This window comes from Parus major, chromosome 7, assembly GCF_001522545.3.
Source record: "Parus major isolate Abel chromosome 7, Parus_major1.1, whole genome shotgun sequence".
NCBI classification, from domain to species: domain Eukaryota; kingdom Metazoa; phylum Chordata; class Aves; order Passeriformes; family Paridae; genus Parus; species Parus major.
In genome coordinates this window covers 9,703,036-9,717,350 of record NC_031776.1, presented here as the reverse complement: position 1 = coordinate 9,717,350, position 14,315 = coordinate 9,703,036, and the positions used below count along the sequence as shown (strand labels likewise).

The 14,315-nt window shown below is 43.8% G+C and overlaps 1 protein-coding gene across 10 annotated transcripts in view; it reads left to right on the top strand.

Annotated features, from left to right (window-relative positions):
• The window catches only part of ANKRD44 (ankyrin repeat domain 44), a 139,619-nt gene that overhangs the window by 8,621 nt on the left and 116,683 nt on the right, over positions 1-14,315 (top strand). For 9 of the 10 annotated variants that reach the window (XR_004498391.1, XM_015634341.1, XM_033516205.1 and 6 more), the window contains exon 1: positions 7-103. The exons of the other annotated variant lie outside the window; for it this stretch is intronic. Coding sequence is in view for 8 of the 9 variants with exons in the window: in XM_015634341.1 (XP_015489827.1) it covers positions 77-103 (27 nt within the window). In the remaining variant the exon portion in view is untranslated. Of the gene's footprint in view, positions 1-6; positions 104-14,315 lie in introns of those variants that run through there. 10 annotated transcript variants of the gene reach the window in all.

The window sequence follows — 14,315 nt, the reverse complement described above, 5'->3', positions numbered from 1 at the left end:
CAGCAGCAGCGCCGGTCGCTGGGCGCGCTCGCCGCCCGTCGCGGGAGCTGCATGTGCACGGGAGCCGCGGCGGAGGATGGCCGTGCTCAAGCTCGCCGACCAGGTGGGCGCCGTGGGGTGGGCGGGAGCGGGCGACGGGCTCAGCCGCAGCCGCAACCCCCGCGGCGGTGCGGGCGGCCGGGGGAGGCCCTTCCCCCTGCCGGGGGCGGCCGTGGAAACCCCTTCGCAGGGGGCGCCGTGTGGTGCCGGCTCCCCGCTGCCCCCCGGCCAGAGCCGCCGCCGATGCGCTTCTCTTCGCTTCCCGGCGGACATTGTCTGTGTGCGGCGAGCCAGGGGCTCGGGGCCGGGCAGGGCGCAGCTCGCCGGGGTCGCGAAGGCGCAGCCGGCACTGGGCGCGGGCGCTCGCCCGTCCCCGCCGAGCTGCCGCCCCGCGGTCCCCGGTGAAACCCTGACATCTCCCGTCGGCGGGGTGGGATGGAGCTGGATGTCGGCTCGTTTCGAAAGGCCTCTCGGCTCTGCCTATCGTTCCTTTGGTTTTCTCCATCGTTTCATCGCCGTGCCATACGCAGAAATAATTTTTGCTTTTTACTTAGGAAGTGTCTCTTTGGATAAGCTGTTGCCGTTCTTCACAGGCTACCAGGAAAACCCGTAGTATTAGCACTTGGATCGTGTTAAATTTAGCAGTGGGCAGACAGCTGTAATCAGCATTAAAGTACTGCTTATCACTGGTAGTTAGAAGCATTTATAAATATTTAGTAAATTGATATTATGACTCCCACATCCTGATTTATCCATATACTCTACCAACTGTTACACACTTTGCATGCTTTAATCTGCTATTTTTAATTCAGCGTGGTCCGCCTGTGATCTGCAGCGTGGGTGTCCTGCAAGCCTCAGACCCTTCCTGTGGGGTTCAGAAGCACTGCCTGCAGCCAGCCCCTCTCTGAATACCCGTACTTGGAGATCACAAGCTTTGCTCGCAGTCTATTTATGCTTTTCCAAAAAAATCTTCCACATGCACAAAGCTGCCACATAGCACATTGAAAAGAGTTTTGAAAGCAGCAAATGATAAAGCCACTTCTAAAGTGAAAGCAATACTGTGGGACCAGACTATAATGCATTTTCCTGTGTAACAGGAGGCAGTATTTATGGGCTGCCTCCTGACATGTCCCTTGAATATCTTCATCTTTAGATCTGATGCTTATGACTGGCCAAGAAATGTTTCACACCATGAGGTTTCACTACCCCATGGTGCACAGACTGAGTCTCATAAATAAGGAGATTCAGGTAGGAGCTGTGTGTTAAAAATCCAGACAGCAAGCATTAATATTAAAAATACATGTGTTACAAAGGACCAAAATTGTACCATTTCACTGCTTTTTACGTGTTTAGTGAAGCCCTTGAATTTACTGCCTTTAGCATTTTTAAACCTTTGCTGACATCTTACAGTGAGTGTTTTGCTTCAGCAGCAGCAGTGGAAGCCAAAATAGATTTAAGTCAAGTAGATCAGCCTTGATGAATTCTTTAATGCTGTAGGAAAATGATAGCTGTTGTCTTAGGGTTCTCCCTTTTTGTCTTCTCTAAGAACCCTCAAAGCAGAGGCAGGAAGTTCCTCAGAGCTGCTGTGACACCCCTGCAGTGTGCCTACTTTCAGAACACTCAACATTTTGGTGAATGCTCTTCATTGTTCCTGGTCAAGCTGTGGCCTGGGACATGATAAGACAGGCTGATAATCTTTCTTTGTGGACATACGTTTCCTGTTCTTTATAGAGGGATATGTTGGTACCTGTACCCATCCCACTGGATCTCTTTTCATTTCCTTAATTTTCTTCAACAGATCTTTTTCTTTCACTTCTGAGAGAGTGGAGGAGGGGAAGACACTCAAAAGGCTGACCGTGGTGCTTCCTCTTATACGGAGAGCAGAAGTTTTTATGTGCCTGTTTCTGTGTGCGCTTGGAGCTGCCGCTGGTGGAGCCATTCCCACCTGCAGCCTGAGCAGCGTCACCAAGGCACCGGGGCTGCACCGCGGCAGCTCTGTGTGCATCAGGGCAAGCTCTTCTCCTCTGCATCAGATTGGAGGAGTGCTGTCCCCAGGCTGGCCCACCTTGAGCAGAGAGAGACACAGTAGCAGCAGCCTCATGTGGTTACAGATAGACTCAGTCAAAACAGAGGTGAATCTGTGCCGGAGAACGATGTATCTGGGAGGATTTGCATTCCTTTAACATCTCCTGCATGTATTCAGGCTCGCTGGGGTTGTGTGAGCAGGCTCCTTCTGCATTTCTTCCTGCTCTTGAAGATTGGGGCAACTGTGACAGTGATAACTTGCAGCGGTTCAGGAAATGGTTTCCTTTTTCTTAAACACCAAAGGCCACAGCTCACAATGTTCTGCAGTGAGATTTGGAGTTTGAGGGACGCTCCACGTGTCCCTGCAGCAGTCAGGACCTGGGCTGCCGTGAGTGAGTGTGGGCTGATCTTTGTGTACCGAGTGTGAGGTGCTTCAGGTCTGAGTTGTGACGCTCAGGGAAGGTTGACTCTGAAACCAAGAGCTCTCTGCCTGTCATTGGGATTTCTGTAGCACATGCTTCCTTCTGGAACTTCTGGAATTCTTTGACCAGTGAGGAGAGCATCATGTAGGAGATGACTAGAGAACCTTCCTGCTGGGAGTTTAAACATGCCTTTCTCTTAAGTGATCTGTTTCCTCCTTGCCTCCATGCCTGGCTTTTCTTACCAAGTGTATCTAACAGCACAGGTAGTATTTAGACAGATGAGAAATTAATCACACTGCTTCTCATGCAGGCTTTGAAGACAGACAGATGTTAATAGTTGCTACTTTTTGATACAGCTGAAAGGTGCTAAAGTACTGCTACCCTTAAAAGAGATTATCAGCTCTTTTAGCGGCATTCACTTGTTAGGCAGGAGAGCTTAGTTTAAGAGTTTAGCACTAGTGTAGGTTACTTGAATTTGCTTCCAGCTCATCAGTTGAGCCAAGAGAAACCTGTAAGTGGTTTAACCACAGGAAGTGTATTATACCATCGTTCGTTTCTAGATTAAATACTTTCAAGCATGTAGCTAGTCAATTTTGAATGACTAAATGTTAAGCAGAAAACAAGCTCAAATAATTCATGAAACTTTTAAACTAATTCATAGGATTATAATCTTTGTTCATGGTGGTGTCTATGAATTTGAAAACATTCTGATAATCTAAATATTTTTGTTGTCATATACAAATATTGCAAAACTTCCTCTAAATCAACACATTTATCAGGCCCTTTTTTTACCATCTTTGCAGTGAATGTTAATTACAGCAAGCATGCAAGTTGTTTTAAGGACTGAAAAACTTTTCTTTTCAATTCTAAGAGTTATCACTGTGCTGTTCCCTATCCAAGTCATCGGCTGTGCCTTTTCCATTTCAATAAGCTTTAGTATTTTATATTGTGTGAGGGAACAGTTGTTTATGATAAAAGCCTCTAGCTGTTGCAATTAAGCTGGAGTTCAGAAGGAGCAGAAGACAAGTTCTCCAACAAATGAGGAGCCCGAGGCTTTCAGGTGTGAATGGTGCTCTCAGAGGGTGAAGGTATTGATCTGCTTGTGACTTTTGTGGCTGCTTTTTGAGCAGCAGTTGCTGCCTGAACCCACCTCTCTTATCCTTTGAGTAATCAGCAGATGTAGGGTTCTTCCTGCTGCCATTCTCCCTCCCTGCTGTCTGCAGTTCTTTGCCCAACTTATTCCTCATACTTGCTCCAGATAACCTGATTTCTTGAGAACTGTTTGTTTGCCACTTACAAACTTTTCCAGAGAGCCTGGTGGATATCCTATCTAGTGTGCTTTTCCTCTTCAGGGTTTCCACTGCTGGTTCTGGGTGGCAAACAATTGCTCCTGTCAGCACTATGTGAGAGGGTAATATATCTTAAAATAATTCTATATGTAAATTTCTGTAATTCAGCTTTTGGAAAATTATTTTGGAAGAACCTGAAGTTTCTGTAGTGTCTCCATCTCATTTTCAGTTTTGCCTTGCCAGTTGGGGCCTTTCTTGCAGAGTTGCCAGCTCTGCCCCCAGGCCTGCAGGTTGTCTCTTTAGCTAACTCTGTCATCTTCTTTCTGTTTAAAGCCAACAAAGTCACTCTGTGCATGGCTGTTTGATTTGGGATGTCAGCTCTGCCTTCACCTCCTTGGCACAAATGTGCCCATTGTGCCCGTTGGTGCGGGGTGTGCGTGGGACATGCGTTGATGCCTGTCATAGGCTGATGCAAGCTCTCCACTGCCTGCTGTTGGTTATAGTTGTGCATGTTTGCAGAGGAAACATATCATTCTGTCTTTGAAAGACACTGAGAAGGTTTTCTATAAACAAAAATAAACAGGAAGTTACCTAGGAAGTGCAGCCTGTGTAGCTGCTTTTAGGAGATGTTGTGCTTGGTGGTTTCATGCCCACACTGCCAGATTCAGTGAGAAGCTTGCCGTAAATCTGAGACAAACACAGGCTCTAGCTATCCTTGGGCCAGTGCACCTGGGGGGTCATGGTTTACTGTGACTTCAGTGTCACCAGCCCAGGCCCTGTATGTACAAAACAACCGAATTACTTACAGGCTGCCCTCACAAGCATGCATATGCATGTGTAAGGGTAATGGAGCCCAGACAAATGGTAGTGCATTTACTTAGGCTGCTATTAACTGCAAGCCCTCATCCTGTCTCCTGGTATTTTGCCTGTTGTCCTTGATTGCTGAGGGTAATGCAGTGTGACTAGAGCTGAAAGGACCATTTCTCTCCCTTTCCCAAATGTTTTCCTGTGTTTGACAGTTCTTTGCTGACCATCAGGATCTTTTTTATTATGGTCACAGAGAAACAGCATTAAACAGATGTTTAAATAATTTTAAACAGATGTCAAAGATCATAAAAATCTGCTGGGCAAGGGCTGGACTTGTCCGAATACCCTTAAAACCAAAATGAATACAACAGTAACAAATAGTCTCCTAACAAAACCAATTACATTTCCAAGTGATGGTGTGTCTAACTTATTTCAGAATCATTCAGTTGACAATAATGTTTTTCTGTGTATTCTTTCTCTCTGACATGTAAAAGCATCTGAGAAAATGCCCCTAAATCTACTGTATAAAATAGGAGTAATGAACCTGTGCCCCATGGCCACAGGCAGCCCACGAGTTAATTTGGTGTAGCATGAGATGCCACGATTTCTCCCCTTCTCATATTATGACTAGATAATACTAAGATGTGTATATTAATTTGCAGTCTTCCTAGTGGTTTTGAAAGGGTTCACAGCCAGAAAGAGATAATCCATTTTAGTACAAAATACTCAGCCACAAAACTAAGGTAATTGTGGGGAAGGAAGGAGGAGGAATTTACCCACAGGAGCGTGTCTCTATTATTTTGTGTGGTACGAAAATGTGGTTGGACCTAAATAACTCCACTGTGGCTGCCACTGTCTTTCTAGAGCCATGATGTTCCTAGGTATCATGCATACTGAGACATGGCTCTATGCTTTTAAAAATAAAAAAAAAACTTAGAAAAAACTGGGATGTGCTAGAATTCCTGGCCTTGGGTCTTGTTCAGAGCTGTGGGAAGAATGCTTTCTGCCATTTGGTATAGACCACCACTGAACTATGTCCCTTCTAAATGCCTCCAGTTATGGTCCTGTTCAAAGGAGGTGGCATTGGGTCATCAAATTGAGCAAGATACAGGCCTGAGATTTTTTTTTTTTTTTGGTCAGGGTTCTGCAGTGTTTCACTTCCTGATAATTTTGTAACTTGTTTCAAGGTAAAAAAGAAGCTCTTAAGTCAGGAGAATTTCTGGTGTGGCAGAGGGTACTCAAGTATGTCTTAGAGATTTCTTTAGCAGAGAAATCCTCCAGAGGCTTGCTCTTTGGTAATGCTGGGAAGGTTTGGAGTGATTGTGCCTAGATGGCTGGCTGTTCTGCTGTTTTGAGGGGGGGTGTGCCTCTCATGGTAGGGTATTAGTTTTCTTGAATTGCAGATGGCATCCAGCAGAACTTACCCTCCTGTACTCTCTTGAGGTGTGGTATTTTATCCATGCCTGACAAGTGCCTCATGACCACCTCCTGCTCATCTCTTAAGTGAGGATGTTGTTGTCATGGCTACATTTAGTAGAGAAATAAACATTGCTCCCAGCTTGGGTGCTTGTATAATGGCTTGGTTCCAGGAAGGTGCTGTTTTTATCAGGAACCTTGCTCGGGGGTGGACAGATGTTTTCTGTGACCTGGGAGCAGCAGTGCCCAAGCTGGAGCTGGCCTGTCACTGGGCTGCGTGTGCCGTGCCTCCCCTGGGCACCATTTCAGGTTGGTGCCGCTCCGTCAGCAGCACCACACAGCGCTGACAGGCACACGCTGGGCTGGGGAACAAAGCCCTGGGAGCCAAGAAAACTTTCAAGCATTGTTTCTAGAGGTTTGTGTGTAGCTGGTCCTGCTTGTTGGTTGCCAAGAGAGGCAGAGGCTGGGATGTGTTGGTGATGGGAATGGTTTCCCTGTGCTGGCTTTGTGGTCTGTTCAGGGAGAAGCCAGGCCAAGTGCCTTCTCCTCTTCCTGAAGCTGCCCCCACCATTAACAGATCTTTGCTTGTGGAATGAGCAGCTTACTCTTTAGGAGCCACTGTTGGAATTAATTCTGTCTTCAAAATAACTAATAACTAATGCGTCATCTAACATATTGTGTTTTAGGCTTTTTTTAATCTCTGTCCAGAATTGTTTCTGTTCAGTGGTACTAGTACATGTACTTATACTAACTTGGTGTCAACAGATGCCTACAGGAGCCAAATATTGTAGCTGTTAGGCAAATATTTCAAAGTATTCTGATAGCATTGACCATTTCCTCTGCTTTCTATTTGTGCTTTTCATGAGTGCCCTACTTCACATACTGCTTGTATATGTTGCAGAACATACAGGTTAGCTAAACTTGCTGATAGACTACCTCTGTATTTTAACCCTTTAGTGTGTTTTTTTTTTTTTTTTTTGGCTGTTCCTGTATTTAAATTAGCTTTTTGTTTTGTTTCCAGAAGTACATTTCTGTCATTTGTCACTTTTTTTGTTAGCTGGAAGGCTTGGGCTGGCAAGTTCCCACAACTGCTGTCTGTGGCTTCAGCCTTTTTGTCTTTGTTGCAATAGAAACATGTAGCAGCATGTTGGAACCCTTCAGCCTGGTGATGGGTGGGAATCAAAGCATTACAAAATTACATTTAAAGGGGAGAAATTATTTTGCAGTTTCAACCAAGGGTTTGAGGTCATTCTTGGAAGTTTGTAAGGAGTTGGTCAACAAATTACAGCATTTAGTTGCGGCTAGGTAATCGTGACATTCTGAAAGAGTGTGTGCTTTTTGATGACAGATATTTGCATGTGTTTTGCTTTTGGGGGAAGAAAAATCTTTCCTGTCTGCAGATGCACAACCAAAAATGGAGGCTGTTGAATTAATTTCTTCCATGCAGTGCTGAACCTCCTGGCCTTAGCAGGCTTGTCTGCTTGATGTTTGTTCTTCGAGTTACGAGCTGGTTTTTATATACGGACATGCATTTTTGTGCTGGAATTATTTGTCAAAGCTTGCTCTGTTGTTTTAAAAGAGTACTTGGGGAGAATGCCCTCACAAAGCCCTGCTTCCCCCTTACAGCTGCATGCTACTGCATCTTTGTGAGGAAGTGGGCAAAACCAGAGTAGTTAACTCCTGCATATGGTCTTAACTGATGGACCTGATGGCATCTATTTACTGAGCTAAGGCTTCAGCTCCTTTCCATAAAGGAATTGGTTTCTTATGGAAAACCCTTGTGTTATTGAATTATGTATGTATAGGATTGCTTCAAGGGCCTTGATATCCTTAATGACACAAGGTTTGCAAATCATCTCTAGTGAGAGATAATTTTCTGTTTAAGCCTTAGGATTTTTATTCTGACAGTTTTTTTGGATCTCATTATATGGCCTGTTCTTTTCCCAATCTTGCAGCCTTTGTAATTTTATAGACTTGTTGCTTGAACGAATGTCTTTTGTCCATGCAAAAGCTTTAGCAAAATAGCTAAAGGTGTCTACTTGGTTGCATACCTCTAACTACATGTCACTGTAAGTGAAGTATTGCCGGAAGTAAAGAGCATGTAACCTATGGAAATTTAAGAGTAGAGATGTAAAAATCAAGTATTGTATCTGCACTGTACCATCTGAATAGAAAGCATCAGTCAGCTGCACCATTAGGTTCACAAGCTTTAGCTTTCTAAATATGATCAAATAATTTCTGGGAAAGGAAATGAGTGTGAACATTAATGAGCTTTTACATGCACTTTGTCATTAATAATGTAGATAATACCATTCAGATGGAGAACATAACCCATTTTATCACAGCATCATTTTAACATGATAGGCTCCTTGCTTTTCCAAGGTGAAAGGGCCACAGATTGCCTTCTGAAATCATCCTTGAATGAAGTTTTGCTTTTGGCTATATCAAATCTAGACCAGCTTTGCAGAAATATGGGGAAGCTGCTTTGTATTTATGGTAACACCTGCCTTGCTGTGCTTCTATATATAAAGTCAATTTTTCCCATACTTCTAAGAGATAGAGGTGGGCTGATGCCTTAGTGTCCTTTATGACACCTTAGTGTCCTTTTCACTAGTGTTTTTATTCTTGCCTCTCTAGGTGTTTTTGTTTTTTTAATTAGGGTTACTTCTTTTGTCTTCTCTGCAATAAGGCAGCACAACAAAGCTGTGCCTGTGCTGTTGGGCCTTGCTAGCAGCAGTAGATGGGCACACCAAGCTGTCAGGTGTCACCAAGCGGGGCTGGTGTCACTGCTGGAGCCAGCCCTCTTGCCATGGGAGCTGGTGCCAGCAAGGAGCCTGGCATCTTGAAGCTAGAATCCCAGTGTTATCTGGTAAAACACTAATTTGCTTATTGTAGTCTTTAGTTTTTTAGCATGCATAGGGTAAAAAATTAAAGAAAAAGTCCCTGAAAAAGCCCATATTGTCTTTATGCTTCCAGCTGTTTTAATGTGCTTGCCAATGCAACATGCAGCACTTATCTCCAATTTAAAATCAAGAGAGGGACTTATTTAGTCATTGGCTCCAGGAACATTTCCAAAGTGTTCTACCAATGAAGTAAATGTGGTGTGCCAGGTTCTGCAGCCATTGCCTCTGTTTGAGAGGAGCAGGCTTAGGTGAGTGATCTTGTTGCACCCTGCTTGGCATGAATTAAGCCTAGTATGAGGAATTTTTTTTTTCTTTTAATGTAAACAAGGCTTGATCCTTTAGCTGTATGCATAATCCTACTCCTCTTTAGGAGATGTTGCCCAGGGTTTTCCGCAGGTGAAGTTTGTGGGTCCAATAACCTTTGCTGGACACAAATCTGAGATTTTTGTTTTTTTAAGAAGCTGCCAAGGTGGCTTTAGAGTTCAGAAAGAGGGCGGTGGAAGAAGAGTTGCCCTGGGCAGCTGAGGCAGAGAGCAGGAGGGATGATAGGAGGAGGCAGAGGAGAAGGCAGGCATTGTGTAGCTGTGCTGCTGCCTGATGGCACTGCCAAGACAAGGTGCATGTTACCCTTTTCACAGCTGGAGAGTTGTGCTGCAGAGAAACTCTGTGACTTGTGTCAGGCTGCAAAGGGTGACAGAGCAAGAGCCAAATCCTGATTTACCTCTTTCAGTAGCTGATTCACAGTGATGCCCTTCCTTCCTGCAGGTTGTTTTAATACTGTTTACCATGTAGGCTGATGCCAATCTCGTGATGTTGCAAGGTGAGAAATGAACGGTAGCATGCGTTGTCATAGTACAGTGTTAAATTCAATGAACATGTTGGGATTTTTAGATACTTGTTCTGTAAACTGTAAAATCAGTGCTGCTGCTGCTTAAGGGCAAGTGCTCTGTTAGGAAATGGCTTCTAGGTCACCTGGTAGGTAAAGACTTATTCTGACTGACTGCTGTGGGTGGCTGTCTTTGGTCGCTAATCCTGTGTCATAAGCTTAGCGTTGTGTCCTGGCAGCACAAATGGTAGAAGTGAGATCAGCCTGTTATGCATCAATACTGCTTGTTTAGCTAAATGTCCTAATAATCCAGGTCTGCCTTACTCTGCCATGGAGCACACTGTGAAGCTGGGTCATTCAGATAAATGGAGATTAGCCTCTCAAATCTGAAAAATTTCTCTCAGTGGATTAGATGGTGCCCTTTGGGTATATTTCACACAAGGTCTATTTCATGTCTGGCTCAAACTCAGCAGTCTTAGAATCATAAAATCATTTAGGAAGGAAAATACCCTTAAGGTCGTTGAGTCTAGCTCTTGAAAACAGCATTAAACAACTGTCACAGCTAGCACACTACAAACTCATCAGGATACAACACATTGCTTCAGCAGAAATGTTTGTAGTTTAACATAGTCTGATTCCCATACCATGTTTGAGTAATTTAGATACCTCCTTAAGTAGGGATCAATACATTTAAACTTAATTCTGACACAGGTAATCCACTTGAATACACAACAGGTGTTTAAAACCCATTCAGAAACCCCACCCATGTCTTCTCACTAAGCTCTGCATATTACAGGTAAATATTTATAGATTTATAATCTAGTTTCTAATTAGAAGTTCCTGCTTTCAGAAGCATTTTCAAGAAGACTGGTAAATTTGTGCATCAGCCCTGCTTCCCAGAGTAGTGTTATTTCTTTTCTGCAAACAGGAGCAAATGAAGCCAAACAGATTTCCCCTCCTCCACGGAGAAGGGTAAGACTAGCTAAACCAGCTGTGTAGTTCCAAGAGTGAATTATCCAGACCTGGGTTCTCAGAGGATGTGCTCACTGTTGGTGGGGAGATCACACTGCCCAGGAGCACCTACATGCTGCGGCTTGGCAGGTGCAGTTACCTGGGGTAGCTGGTTACAGAAGCCTTGGGTTTATCCTCTTCCTGCAGGCATAAGCACAGCTTTTGCATTAATCAGGGATTGCATTTGGGATCTCCTGGTTCCTGTTCCTAGGAAGAGTTTGCATATCTTTAATCGGTTTTTATGCATGCTTCGTGCCCTCCAAGGCAGGTTTGTGATTCACCAGAGAGCTGTCTGGAAAAGGAGAGACAAATGATGGCAAACCACAGAGGAGGCACATGATCTTCAGCACTTCTTGTTCCCGTGGGGCTGGCCGAAGACAGCTCCAAACAACTGTCTGAAAACCCTTGTGTGGCTCCTGAGGGATGACTTTGTACAGACACATGGTCTCCAACCCTTTAAAGACCTACACACTTTCAGACAGTTGTCTGGGGAATTCTTCAGTCGGCTCTGTGGTAGGGACAAAAGTTAAAGGGAGGTGGACAAGCAGGTGTAATTCAGTGCTTGAAGCCTTCAAAAAGCTTTAGCACAGAGCAAGCTTTCTCCTAGGCCTTGTGTACAGCTGCTTATCTAGGACCAAGCAAATAGGGAAGGCTCTGACCCACAGTAGTAACAAAATTTCTCTATGCATTTTCTTTTCCTGTGAGATTATTGAGCTATTCAGAGTCTGCTGGACTGAATTGCACTGCTACTTGTTGGGATATTGTAACATTAATTAAAAAAAAAAAAAAAAAAAAAAGTGCAGCAAAAATAACTGCTTTACCTCTGTGGGTACGGTTCCAGCCATAGTGTTGCATTTGTTTTATTCCTGATGCTGCTTCTGTTGATGTTTGCTTTCAAGCAGTAGGCTTGGATACAACACTCCAGAGTTTTGCCTGCTCTTAACAAAGTGTTCAGCTGATATGTTAATTGAACCTTGAACATTTGCAGTAATATTTTTAAGCCACAGTAGATGTTTCACCAGTAAGGCAATTCTCTCTAAAGAGGGATAAACAGATTGCTCAGCCAGAGGAGAGCTTGCTTGCTTGTGCCTTATTGCATAAATTCATGCACATTGTATTGCCCCACAGAGTTGTGCTGAGCCCTGGTGTTCATAGCATGACAAGCAGAATCAACGTAAAAGCCATCTCTTCTGAGGTCTGCCTTAACCAAGCTGAAAAACCAGTCAGACCTACTTTATATTGCCCATGCCCCCTTTTTGGGAAACAAATGTGGTTGAAAATAAGCTTTGTATTACCAGCAAGCCTTTAGGGGGTAGTAAAACTGCCTGTAGAAATATAAGTAGAAGGGGCTTTGACTGGTTGGGGTCTGTTTCCTCGTGCTCTCCTTACTTGTGTGGCAGAGCCAGGCTTGGGAAAGAGCCAGAGTTGTCTCTGGTTTCTTGCCCTACCACCAGGCAGTCCTGGGTGCTGACTTGCCTTGAGATGTGGGGGAACTGCCACAGGTTGGGTAAAGCCAGAGTAGCTTTATTGGCAGTGATTGCCCAGGTCCTGCTTCTGGGGAGGGGCCAGGTCTGTGCAAAGCATTTGCTTCCCCATCCTGAGGATTAGGGATCCAACCTCTGTGGGCTTCTTTCTTTCATAGTGGGGGTCTGCTTTGTTTGGCTGCTTTCCCTAAATAGTGGCTAACCCTGGATTTCAAGATCCCAGAAGGGACAACAGAGTTCAAGTGTCTTTTGGATCTTTGTTGCTGAGGCGCAGTTGGATCCTTTGCTATGAGCTGATTTCAGTTGTGTGTGGAAATTTACTGAAACAGCTACTCTGAAATAACTATTCTGAAGAGATGTTTTGGTGTGGGCGCTCATATTCTTGCATAAGAGCGTAGTTTGCTGGTCTTAGTGCACCATGGAACTAGAATAATTGCTGAATAGTTATTCAAGTAGGGCAAGCACTTTTGGTAAATGACTGAGCACAGAAAAGCCCACTACAAAGAACAAAGACACCCCAATCCCACCCTGATTCCAAAGAGGATGTTCTTCCCAAGGTATTCAAATAGTTTTGTTCATTCATGTCTGTTTAGAAAAGAGCAGTGGTAAGTTTTATGTTGCATGGTTTAAAATATTTCATATTAATTAACAAACAAGTACCAATTAATTTTACATTATGATGCTTAAGGGGTAGACTGCAAGGAATGGTATTTAGCTGTGGCTGTTTGGCAATTATGACCTTGTATATAATAACAGACTCAATAAATTCTTGATGTGAGAGAGCACCATTAATCAACACAGAGTTAATTAACTGTGCTGCTTACTTAGGAAGTGCTGTGGAGAATGATCTGAATCTCTGCAGTGCTACAGGCTGAAAATGTTTGATTTGTCTGATACCTGCTTTGTTTACATAGAAATTTTCCTCAAAATTGATGCTGAAGAGGGAGCAACTCTTCTTCCAGGTGACTGAACCCTGGTCCCACAGGTCATTTTCTTCCATGTCTCTGACTCTCTGGCAGACCTTACATGGGTCACTGTGTAACTTACTCTTTCTGTCACCTCCACATAGAAGGTGGAAGCCTGCAGTACTGGTCATGGAAAGTGCTCTGGCATCAATGGTTTTGTTCAGGTTAATCCTATAAGACTAACAGGAAATCAGGAATCAGTGTGATAATTAGGAGTTATACTCATCAGCTCTAGTTTATTCTTTATACAGGACTGGGTTTTTTTCTTGTGTATTTCTTTAGTAATCTCTAACGTAGTCCAAAAATGGGAAAATGGACAAGATTCAGCACATCTTCAGAGAGACAAGCATTCCATCTCTGTACCTCTCACCCCTCCACACTCCAAATAGATGTTGTCATTTTCCTGATTATGTGATACTTAGAAGTATGAAACTGTCTTGGCCTTTTGGAGTGGCCATCCTTTTGTTGGCTCAATGTGCATATTAATGTGAAGGATGGATTTCTAACCTGGCATCTTTATGTATATTTTATTTATATATGTATGTTTATTTACATTTTTATTACCTTGAACATCATCTGGATTTTTGCTGTCCCTCGAACCACTTTCATATCTGGAGTGACTATGGACTGTCATGGAAGGATTCAGAAGTCTGACCCATGGGAATGCTTTAAGCTTGATGAGAGCAGGGCTCACTAAGAGGCAGTTTGGAGAGTGAGAGAAAGCAACTCTTCTTGCTGCTGGAATGTGAAACCTCCTGAGTTCATATGCACTGTTTTCATTCTTGAAGTTAATTTAACTAAGACGTATAGCACAAACAGTCTGCTTTCTTTTCCTTTATTTTTTAAGTAAGTGCAATTAAGTGTAATCCTTCATCTGCTTTCCTCTCTCAGCCACCTGGGCTCTGAGAGCCTGTTCAGCAAATATCTAATACAAGAGTGGCGTAGTACACTACCCCAAGGTATGGCAACCAAATACAGCCAAAAATAGATGAGCAAAACCTGAAAGTATAATGGAATGCTTTTAACCATTTAAAATGATGCAACTAATTATAGGGGCCTGAGAGTGGGGAAGGGAAGGAGAGAGGAAGAGATTTGCACTTTAGATCTCAAGGCAGAGGAAAGTGAAGG